The sequence below is a fragment of the Meriones unguiculatus genome, chromosome 9 (genome assembly GCF_030254825.1).
Source record: "Meriones unguiculatus strain TT.TT164.6M chromosome 9, Bangor_MerUng_6.1, whole genome shotgun sequence".
Lineage (NCBI taxonomy): Eukaryota > Metazoa > Chordata > Mammalia > Rodentia > Muridae > Meriones > Meriones unguiculatus.
The window spans coordinates 18,515,627-18,527,073 of record NC_083357.1 but is presented as its reverse complement, the minus strand read 5'-3'; the positions used below and the strand labels follow the sequence as shown (position 1 = coordinate 18,527,073).

The 11,447-nt window shown below is 39.7% G+C and overlaps 1 protein-coding gene across 1 annotated transcript; it reads right to left on the bottom strand.

Annotated features, from left to right (window-relative positions):
* Positions 1 to 270: 270 nt before the first annotated feature.
* On the bottom strand, positions 271 to 9,967 carry LOC110564578 (ral guanine nucleotide dissociation stimulator-like). The gene is made up of 4 exons (XM_060391692.1): positions 9,778 to 9,967; positions 8,111 to 8,205; positions 1,124 to 1,320; positions 271 to 571 (listed from the first exon to the last, which is right to left on the bottom strand). The coding sequence occupies exons 1-4, from the start codon at positions 9,965 to 9,967 to the stop codon at positions 271 to 273; spliced, it is 783 nt and encodes a 260-aa protein (XP_060247675.1).
* Positions 9,968 to 11,447: the final 1,480 nt, after the last annotated feature.

The window sequence follows — 11,447 nt, the reverse complement described above, 5'->3', positions numbered from 1 at the left end:
ACTCCCCACAGGCACTGGGGATGGCAGGGTCATCCTCTAAGTAGGTCGACCTACTGCACCAAGGTTGAGATATGTGAAAGACGCACTGTATCAGCCAACAATGCTAGACACAGGTTCCACAGCGGCTATCAACTGTGTGGCTGGAGTGCCGCTGCCACATCTGGTTCCAACAGCTGAGGTGTCACAGAACCTTCTGGTTGTTTTTGTGCTGTCCTGCTCTGGTGCACAAGCTGGTTCTGGCTCCAGAGTTGCTGTTTTCACTGACGACTATCACAGTTCCATCTCTGAATCTGAAGATGTGTGGCTCCCTGGATCTGAATCTTCGTCATCACTGGCCTCTGAATCACTGGCCTCTTCTTTCTGCAAGTGTGCCAGGACCATATGGACATGAACAAGAATGCCAGAGTAAGGCATGTTCACAATCAAATAGGTCTTCAGGTTTTTCAGATTGGACAGATCTGAGATCTGATAGAACTCTGCAGGGTTCTTGTCCATCCATGTGTCCAGGAAAGTGCAAATGATGTTATTTACTTCTTCATCAACTTCACAATAAGGTTGGAAGTATTCATACCTAGTGAAGACCAGAAAGAATGTCACCTGTAAAGTCCTAGGCCTCCCACTTACAAAACATCTAGGGGCAAGATGATTCCTGGAGAGGAATGGAGTTCAAAGCCTGCAAGGTCTTTCTGCTCTTAGGATTATTAGTTCACCTGCATACAGTATATACTTTCAATATATCCGTACAATGGGTGAGTACAAACATCTCTATCTCAACGGTCACAGGATCCCTTCGATTACCCTTCACGGGTCTCTACTCTGGACACAGTTCTATTTGGTACTTCCAATAGTTCTAGAGCCTCCTGTATAAATGGAAGAAGTGCTTTCACCAAGGCCTCAGAAATATGGGGTGTGGGATAGAGAGTTTCCTCAAGGTACGGGGGACAGCCACATCCATTAGGGTCTCAGCTCTGGATAGCCCACACCCTTGGACCAATCCTGGGAGAAGAATTTTCTGACTTCATGCTGCTGGATCATGACAATTCTCTAAACAGTAAGTACACAGAGTTCTTCCCAGAACCAACAGGAGGATCTGAGAACTCTGGGCTTGGAGTTGGGGACTCACCGTCTGAACAGCAGGTCCAGCACCTGTTGAGTATTGGCGAACATTTGATATATGTACAAGAAGGTAGGGATAATGAAAGGGTCCCCGATCTGCAGGGAAGGCACCAGGTGGCTCGCCAGTTTTTCTACTATTTTGGCACTGATGTGGGGCTCTCTGCAGGGTCCCTCCATGTTGGCTGTGGCAAACTCCTGCTCACCCTAAGGAGAGATCAAGGTGGAAGGTTCAAACAGGCAGTTATGCAACATTCTGATTGGTTATTATCATTCCAAGTTTCCCTAACACACGCAGAACGAAATTAGGGGAAACTGAGATTTCAGAGTGGTTACCTGGTCGTTGCAGTCATGTCCTTGGCTGCCCTGGTTCAAGTTTCTTTTTTTCCAGGTAAATGGCCAGAAGCGTTGGAGGCAAGAATAAACCCTGCGTCTCCAGACACCACCATGGCATTCACTCTTGTCTTTCTTGAGGCTTGAGCCTCTAGAAGCCCGAAAACAGCAAGAGAACATCTTTTCTTCTCAAGGGTCTCAGACAAGTGAGCCTGCTGGGTTGGCTCACAGAGTTGGCTGCCTGATTACCAGGACTCTGCATTGCTGGGTCATTGTCAAGGCAGGGAGGTCACTTCCTGGGGGTCCCTTTACTGTTCCCTCTTCGCACAGGGCCTTTCCAGAAGGCTCATAGGTTTCCCCCTACTTCTCTGGTGCACTAGACATAGGTGCTTCCCACTCCACTGCTCCCAGGGATGTCTAGGTACAGGAAGCACCCCATTTTTTATGATTTGAGTCCCTACAGGACTCAGAATGGCATCTGTAAATGTACTTCTAAACTCAACCCTAATTACCCCAGTCCACCCTAGTCATGCTGCCTTCCTTCTATGCTACCTTGTCTGTGTTCTGTGTGGAATGAGAGCTCATGAATACCCTTGCCAGCCACCAGCACCACAGCGTCAGTGTTCTTGCATAGGAATTGTGTTTCTCAGACTCAGTTTCCACCCTCATGATCATTTTAAGGCTCAAGCCCAAAGTTTTGTAGCTCTCTGTAAACAGCTGGCTCAGCCACATCCACCAGCTTATAAGATCGAAGCTGGCCCCCCAGGATGGTTTCAGAACTCATTCATCCTCCATTGTTTCTGCTTCAAATTCCTGCTTGTATTCCTACTGTCCTGACTTTCTACAGTGATCTGTAACATGCAATAAACTCTTTCTATGGTGCTTGTCACAGCAACAGAATGAAACTCGAACATGCTTTTTGTGTCACCATCCTGTGTTATTTGGCAGCCTCTTCTCTCCAGTTCCTCCTCTCCCTCACTCCCTGGTATCCCATCTCTTCCTTTATACTCAGTTGTTTTTTCTCCCTCTATTCCCAGTAGTCTCCACTCCACAGTACTCCACTTTTCATGCCCAGGCTAGCCCAGTCTTGTGCCAATGAGTTCAGGCTCTTCCCCACTTTTTCTTCTAAGTGGTTTAGTGTGTCTGCTTTTATATTGAGGTATTTGATCCACTTGGACTTTACTTTTTGCAGGGTAGTAAGTATGGGTCTATTTGCATTTTTCTACATGTAGACATCCAGTTAGACAAGCACCACTTATTGAAGATGCTGTCTTTTTTCCCATTGTATGGTTTTGGCTTCTTTGTAAAAAAATCAAGTTTGGGTTTATTTCTGGGTCTCTGGTTCAATTCCATTGATCCATCAGTCTGTTTGTATGTCAGTATCATACTATTATTATTACTGCTGCTCTATAGTACAACTTGAGATTAGGGATGGAGATACCTCCAGAATTTCTTTACTCTACAGGATTGTTTTAGCTATTCTTGGGCTTTTGCTTTTCCATATGAAATTGAGAGTTGTTCTTTCAAGGTCTGTAAAAAAAATTGTGCTAGTATTTTGATTGGAATTGCCGTGAATCTGTAGACTGCTTTTGGCAGGATGATCATTTTCACTATGTTAATCCTACTGAGCCATGAGCATGGGAAACCTTTCCATATTCTGATTTCTTCTTCAATATCTTTCTTCAGAGACTTCAGGTCTTTCACTTGCTTGGTTAGAGTCATACCAAGGTATTTTGTGTTATTTGTGGTTTTTGTGAAGGGTGTTGTTTCCCTAATTTCTTTCTCATCCTGTCTCTTTCACATACAGGAGGGCTTCAGACTTTTTGAGTTAATTTTGAATCCAGCCACATTGCTGAAGGTGTTTATCAGCTGAAGGAGTTGTCTGGTAGAATTTTTTGGGTCAGTCATGTATACTATCATATCATCTGTGAATAGTGATAACTTGGTCTCCTTTAGTTGTCTTATTGCTCTAGCTAGGACTTGAAGAACTATGTTGAAGAGATAAGGAGAGAGTGGGCAGCCTTACCTTGTCCTGGATTTCAGTGGGACTGATTTAAGTTTCTCTCCATTTACTTTGATGTTGGCTATAGGGCAACATTGCTGTATATTGCTATTAGTATGTTTAGTTATATGCCTTGTATCTCAGATCTTTCCATGACATCTCCATTGATATTTCTATGCACTTTACAATCACATTGGTGGACAACTGGGCTTCCTGCTTGTCTGGGCTAGAGTCCTCCCATTTTTTCTGTCTGTCAAAACACTTTGCTTTTTCAAATCCAATTAGAGATGAAGCCTTTGGAATTCATATCTTATAGGTCGATATAAGTGAGTATATACCGTGTGTGTCTTTCTCCTTCTGGGATACCTCATTCAGAATGATCTTTTCTAGATCCCACCATTTGCCTGCAAATTTCATGATTTCCTCGTTTTTGTTTGCTGAGTAGTATTCCATTGTGTAAAAATACCACAATTTCTGTATCCATTCCTCAGCTGAGGGACATCTGGGTTGTTTCCAGGTTCTGGCTATTACAAATAAAGCTGCTACAGACATTGTTGAGCAAAAAAAAAAAAAAAAAAAGACTTTTAAAATGAAGGGATTTTTATCAAATTCCATTTTGGCATCTAATGAGATGATCATGTTTTGTTTTTTTTCTTTTAATTTGTTTATACAGTGATTTATGTTGATGGATTTTCTTATATTTGACCACCCCTGCAAACCTTGGATAGAATTCTGCTTGATAATGGTGGATGATATTTTTGATGTGTTCTCATATGTGGTTTACAAACATTTCGTTGAGTACTTTTCCATCAATGTTCATAAGTGAAATTGGTCTGAATTTCTTTCTTTGTTGGGTCTTTGTGTAGTTGAAGTATCAGGATGACTATCTGTGGACTCATAGAATGAGTATGGCCATGTTCTTTCATGAACTATTTTTTGGAATAGTTCGAGAAATATTAGGACTAGCTCTTTGAAAGTCCAGTAGGATTTTGTGCTGAAACCATCTGACCCTGTTTGTTTTTGTTTTGGATGGGAGATTTTAATGACCTCTTCTCGGTCCTTTGGGGTTATAGTACTATTTAACTTGTTTACCTGATCTTGATTTAACTTTGGTAAGTGGAACCAATCAAGAAAATCATCCATTCCATTTAGATTTTCTGGTTTTGTGGAATACAGGCTTTTGAAGTATGACCTAATGATTCTTTGGATTTCCTCAGTGGTTGTTGTTATGTCACCTTTTCCATTTCTGATTTTGTTCATTTGGTAATCTATCTCTGCCTTTTAGTTAGTTTGGCTAAGGGTTGATCTATCTTTTTGATTTTCTAAAAGAACCAGCCCTTTGTTTTGTTGATTCTTTGAATTGTTCTCTTTGTTTCTAATTTATTGATTTCAGCTCAGAGTTTATTTCCTGCTATCTATTCCTCTTGGGTGTGTTTACTTCCTTTTTCCTAAAGCTTTCAGGTGAGTTGTTAAGTTAGTAGCATGGGAACTCTTCAACTTCTTTATGAAGACACTTATTGTTATGAACTTTCCTCTTATCACTGCTTTCATTGTGTCTCATAATTTTGGGTATGTTGTGTCTTCATTTTCATTGAATTTCAGTAAGTCTTCAATTTCTTTTTTTATTTCTTCCCTGATCCAGTGGTCATTAAGTAGGGAGTTGTTCAGTTACCATGAGTAAGCTTTTGTTATTTCTGTTTTTGTGGAAGTTCTGCTTTCATTCCATGGTGATCTGATAAAGTACAATGGGTTAATTCAGTTTTTATGTATCAGTTGAGGTTTGCTTTGTGACCAACTATGCTCAGTTTTGGAGAAGGTTCTGTATGGTGCTGAGAAGAAAGTATATTCTTCTGTGTTTCGGTGAAAAGTTCTGTAGACATCTGTTAGGTCCATTTGCTACATGAAATCTGATAGTTCATTATTTCTCTATTTACTCTGTCTTGATGATCTGTCCATTGGTGAGAGTGGGATGTTAAAGTCTCCCAATATTAATGCTTGGGGAATCAATGTGTGACTTCATCTTTAGTAGTATTTCTTTTACAAACGTGGGTACTGTTGTATATAGAGCATAGATGTTCAGGATTGAGATGGCTTCTCAGTAGATTTTCTCTTTAATCAGAATGAAATGTTTGTTCCCATTTCTTTTGATTAATTTTGATTGAAAGTCTGTTTTATTAGACATTAGTATGACTACTCCAGTTTACTTCTTGTATCTATTTGCTTTGAAAACATTTTTCCAGCCTTGTACTCTGAGGTAGCATCTATCTTTTTTGCTGAGGTATGGTTCTTTTATGCAGCAGAATGTTTGGTCCTGTTTATGTTGCCATTCTGTTAGCCTGTGTCTTTTTTTTTTTTTTGTTTTATTCTTTTTTAGCCTGTGCCTTTTTAAAGGAGAGTTGAGTCCATTGATGTTGAGAGATATTAATGCCCAATGATTTTTAGTTCCTTTTATTATGATGTTGGTGTTGGTAGTATGTTTGTGTGGTTATCTTCTTTTGGTTTTGCTGCTGTGAAGATATTTATATGGTGCATTTTTGGTTTTTTTTTTTTTTTTTTTGGTGTGGTTGAACACCATGGGTTGGGTTTTTCTTCTATTTTTCTTCTAGTATTTTTTTTAGGGCTGGATTTTTGCATTGGTATTGTTTAAAGCCAGGTGCTGGTTCCTTAGGACTATGTATGACTCTTGAATCCAGGAGTCTTGTGTGGGGGTGAGGGCTCTAGCTTCTGGAATACCTCTTTTTGTCCGGGAAACACAGACATTAGTAATTTGGAGTCAGCAGCCAAGTCACTCACTTGTTCCACAGTCTCTCGTCTTCTGCTACCCATATATGGTAGGTACTAGGTGCTGACATCTTGGAAATTCCTAGCTGTTCAGCTCTTTATTTGACCAACCAGAGGGTGATGAAGAACAAGAATTACAACCCACTAAGACAGGAAGTACTTCGTAGTAATGACAATTCTACAGCCCTCCTGCAACCAGATCTCTGGGTACAGAAATCAGCCTTTTAATACACAGTGCATAAAACATCTTCCAGCAAGGCACTATGCAGAGACTAAATACCTAGCACACTTAGCTCTAAATGTGATGTCTCCATCAAATGTCTCCCCTCCGGGTTCACATCCCTTCTCTTAGGGAACCCAAAGGAAGAGAGAGGCAGAAAGAGTGTAAGAGCCAGAGGAGACAGAAGATACTGAAGAAACAAGGCCTCCAAAAACACCAGGAATGACACACATGCAACTAAGGCAGCATGCACAGGGCCTGCAGGGGTCTATAAGAGATGGGATCCTAGAACTGGAAGAAGTGGACATATGTCTTCATTCCTAGCCCAGAAGCTATCTGCAATTGATAACCATTTGCAATTGAAAATTTAATTTTCTCCGAAAGAGTCTCACTGGAGAAGCAAACTACTCCTAAGGCTCAGTCATACGCACAGCATTAGCTGCTCACAGAAAACAGAAAACAAACTTAGCAGCATCTTTGGGGTTTCTTGCCTCATAATGTTGTGTTAGGGCTTTTTTTTCCCCCTACAGGTCCTTTGCATGTTTATTATGGCTTCTGGGTTTGTGGTTTTATGGGATTCCTGAGTGCTTGAAGAAGTGGGTCTCTGTGTCTGTATCTGTTTCTTGTGCCTTTTTTTTGAGGTGGGGTTCTTTTTCTTCTGTTTGTTTTGTTACATTCTAATTTAGCTCAGTCTGTCTTATTACATTTTATTTTATTTTTTTATTATCCCTTAGTAGACTTTATTTTCTAATGATACAGAAATGGCTTAGATCTAGATGTGAGAGGAGATGAGGTGGAACTGGGAGGAATAAAGGGAGAGGAACCCATAATCAGGATATTTTGTATGAAAAAATATATTTTCAATTAAAAAAAAAAGCCCACAGCATTGTATCTAGAAGAGAAGGCAAAATTTCTGGTGAGATGTTTCACTGCATAAGAAGAGTGATGTCTTCAGTTTAGTCTCCAGAACCCACATGTTTGAAAAAAAGAACGAATTTCTGAAAGTTGTCCCCGGCCTTCTACATGTGCATTGTGGTATGGCCAGTCCCCCGCATCCACATTAACAACAAATAAAATAAGAATTTAAAAAGGTGTTGAAATGAAAGTTAGCAGATGAGGGCAGTAGGCATCCTAATTTACCAAATATCTTCTGCAGGTGTCCTGTTATCTTTAAGCAGACTGCCTACACATTTTCCTCTATGTGTAGAGAATCTTTTTTTTTTTTTTTTTTTTTTTTTTTACAAATGAAAACCTTGTATACATTAGCTTGGAGGTTTGGTAGGAAGACATATATAACAAAAGATGATTCATGTGAGGGTATGTCATCATCCTAATCTACAGCCTTACAAAAACCGAGATTATTATTTTTTACATCTCTCTCTGTTGCTCATATCTCTGTGTGCTTGTGTGTATGTTTACAGGCGCACACACACATGCATGTATACACACATGTGTGAATGCCATGGTGTATGTGTGAAGGTCAAAAGAACACATGTGGGAACTAGATCTCTCATCTTGTGGACTCTGGGATTAAAAACAGCTCATCACTGAGATCAGACGAGCATTATTTAAAGAAGTTTTCAAAAATTTGAACATAAAGTGAAATAAGAAATAAAAAAAAGAGCGGCAGATGTTGTGAGAGGAGTTTTGAGTTTGGTTACTTGAGGTACACAATTGTCATTGCGGTTAAAGATGAATGTCATGCAGCTTTTCTGAAGGCTATGAGAATGTGTTGTCAGAAGACCCTGGTACAAATCTGAGATGAGAAATACAAAGCAAAGAGTTTGTCTTTTGGTGCAGGCATGACTACGAGTTCCTGACCCAACCTCTCTCCCTTTGTTGAAGAATGTCTTTGATTCGATGTTTTTCCCAGTTAATGAATTTACCTCTTTTAAATTTTTATTTCTCTAGGCTTGTATTGCTGCTTGGCAACACATTGTGGAAATACTCTATAAACAATTATGGATTTTTAATGACCACATTTTAAAGTCTTTTATAGTACATACTTTTACTTATAGAGATGGCTCATAAAGGTTTTACTTAACAATACAATAATTAGTACTTATTTTGTTTAGAAGATAATAAATGTTTTCTGAATGGATATTAGATTTAGAAAAACTAAGGGACTGTCCTAAACTAAGGAAGCTGAAAGCTTTAGAGAATGTTGACAATGTCATTGGTCTTTTTATTCATCAATCTAGAAGACTGAGGAATGTAAACACACACACACACACACATACACACAGAGTTTTATATAATAAGTCAAATTTTACAAATAGATTTAAAAATTTATAATTTTTTTCTTTGTTTTGTTCCTTTTTGTCATTGTTAATATTAAACCATGTAATCTTTGCAAGCATATATTGAAGACCATTCTGGAACATTTCTTGCCTTACTAGAAATGTTAGTAAGAAATGTTCTGTAGAGTAGAAGGGTAGACTTGAGTTTCTATACTTTAATAAGAGCTCTTTGTTCCTGGGGGGAGGGGGGAGTTTTATTTTCATCTCATTGTTTTAAAAACCCACAGCTGAAATAATTTTCATTTCAAGGATAAGCAGTTTTCAAACTCGAGGTGGTACTTGCTTAATGTACACTACTCAAGATACTAACGGAGTAACATGACCTGGAGATCTGCTATTGGATCGAATCTATGTACTTGAACAAATGAGTGAATCTCAAATATCTCAAAGCATAAGTGTTGTAGAGTGTTGTTGCTTTTTGAAAAAGCACTGAAGGCACAGTTTTGTTTTAACAGACATTTAAGTTAATTGTAAAGATAAGGAATTCGTCATGGGTCAAAAATCAAACATTCCTCACATTATGTATATTTTGTTCCTGTTATCTTGGCTTTATTTTCAAAACTGTAGTTTGTAGTATTAGTTTCCTTTTAATGGTATTCTTGCATATACTATTCATTCAATAAATGAGTTCTGAATTTCAAAAAAAAAGAGTGTTTTGTTCATAAAAATAAGAGTCTATGTAACTGAAAAAAACAAAACAAAAAGATGTTCATCATTTACTGTTAGTTTAAAATGTGACTTACGGCATACTGTCTTCTGAGTTCCATTTCCTGCCTCTCTGAGGAAGCCAGTGGAACACCAGGAACATTCAGGTCCACCTGGGGCACAACCAGCAGAGGTGAGATGCATGCAGTTCCCTGTGCTCCATCACCTGCCTGCCTGAGGAGGCCTGCGGGGCCCCAGGAACATTCAGGTTACATCCCTCGCTGCCAATTCCCTGCCTGCCTGGTCCACCTGGGTCACAGCCAGCACAGCTGACCTGTGCTCTGTTTCCGGAGCTACATTGTTAGGCCCACTGCTGTGCCTACCTTCCCGAGGAGGCCTGCCAGACCCCAGGAATATGCAGCTCACCTGGGCACAGCCAGAAGAGGTGAGCAGCAGGCTGTTCTCTGAGCTCCACTGTAGGGCCAAGGCTTTACCTGCTTCCCCTAGGAGTCCTGCCAGCATCAAAAACATCCAGGCAACAGCAGGGCCAACCAGATGGCTAAAGGCCAGCATACGACCACAATCAACAAGGGTCACTGCAATATGTAACCATCTGAGCCCTGGATATCCTAACACAGCTGAAGCACAAGATGATGACCTTAAATCCAAACTTATGAAGATGATAGAGACCTTTAAGGAGGAAATGAATAAATCCCTTAAAGAAATACAGGAAAATATGACCAAACAGGTATGGAATGAATAAAACTATTGAAGACCTGAAAATGGAAATAGAAACTGTTGTTTTAAAAAATGAAAATCCCAACCATTCTTATTTTACTAATAAAGACTCAGAAGCCAGATGCTGGAGTGAAAACCTGTTATCTCAGAGAGGTAGAGAAAGCACCCAGCTGACCTTCCTTTTAATCTCAGGTCCAGATACAAAAAGCCCCAAAGGCTCACTAGCTCAACTGACAGCCCAGGAGGAAAGGGCCAAAAGAATCCAAGGCCAAAAGCTTGCTAGCTCAAAGCCCCAAGAAGTCAGGGAGCTGAGGAGTTGAAGCTGAGGCTAAAGCCAGAGCTTGAGCTTAAAGTTCTTTCTTCTTCTGCAGGCTGTCTTAAATACTTCTCAACTCCAAGTCCCTCCTACTTTTTAATCCCTGTCAGCTGGTCTCTTGCTCTATCTCTTGACCTAGGATTAACTTTATTAAACCCTATGCACAGAAAACTCTTGGATTAAAGGTGTGTGCTAGGGCTGGGTGAAACACACCGAAATAACTTGTTTATAATAAAAAGGTCTTTGATTAAAGCTGTGTAAGTAGGCTCAACCAAGAAATGAAACAGGGATCTACAGTTCACTATTTTGGGGTTCACAATGGAATCAAACATGCTGCAACAAGAAGCAATAAAGAAAACACAAACTGAGGAAATTCTGGGGATGAAAACCCTAGGTGAAGAGTAGGGACTGCAGATACAAGCCTCACCAACAGAATATAAGAGATGGAAGAGAGAACCTCAGCCATACAAGATACGGTTGAAGAAAATATAAAATAAAAATTTTCTGACACAAAACATCCATTTGGTCTATGAAAAGACCAAATCTAAAAATAATAGGAAGACCTAGAAAATATTTTCAACAAAATCATAGAAGTTTACAGAATACCAACTGGATTGGACCAGAAAAGAACGTCCCCTCACCACATAATAATCAAAACACAAAAGATACAGGACAAAAAGTGAATATTAAATGCTGCAATTAGAATTACACCTGATTTTTCAATGGCAACTCTAAAAGCCAGAGGGCCTGGGTGGATATCTTACATACTAAGAGACCACAGATGACTTTTTCCTTTCCAATTTGTATCCCCTTGATCTCCTTTAATTGACTTATTGCTCTGTCCAGGACTTCAAGAACTATGTTGAAGAGATATGGAGAGAGAGGACAGCCTTGTCCCTGGTTTCAGTGAGACTGAATTAAGTTTTCTCTCTGTTTAGTTTGATGTTGGCTATAGGCTTGCTGTATATTGTCTTTACTATGTTTAGGTAAGTGCCTTGT

What these genes read in the sequence shown, in the direction of transcription:
- LOC110564578 (XM_060391692.1), bottom strand. Translation starts at nt 9,967, where the DNA reads ATGCTGGCCTTTAGCCATCTGGTTGGCCCTGCTGTTGCCTGGATGTTT. An exon ending in TGGCAGGCCTCCTCGGGAAG is followed by an intron (nt 8,206 to 9,777) that starts GTAGGCACAGCA and finishes TTCTCATCTCAG; the next exon opens with ATTTGTACCAGGGTCTTCTG. An exon ending in CTGGACCTGCTGTTCAGACG is followed by an intron (nt 572 to 1,123) that starts GTGAGTCCCCAA and finishes GGTCTTCACTAG; the next exon opens with GTATGAATACTTCCAACCTT.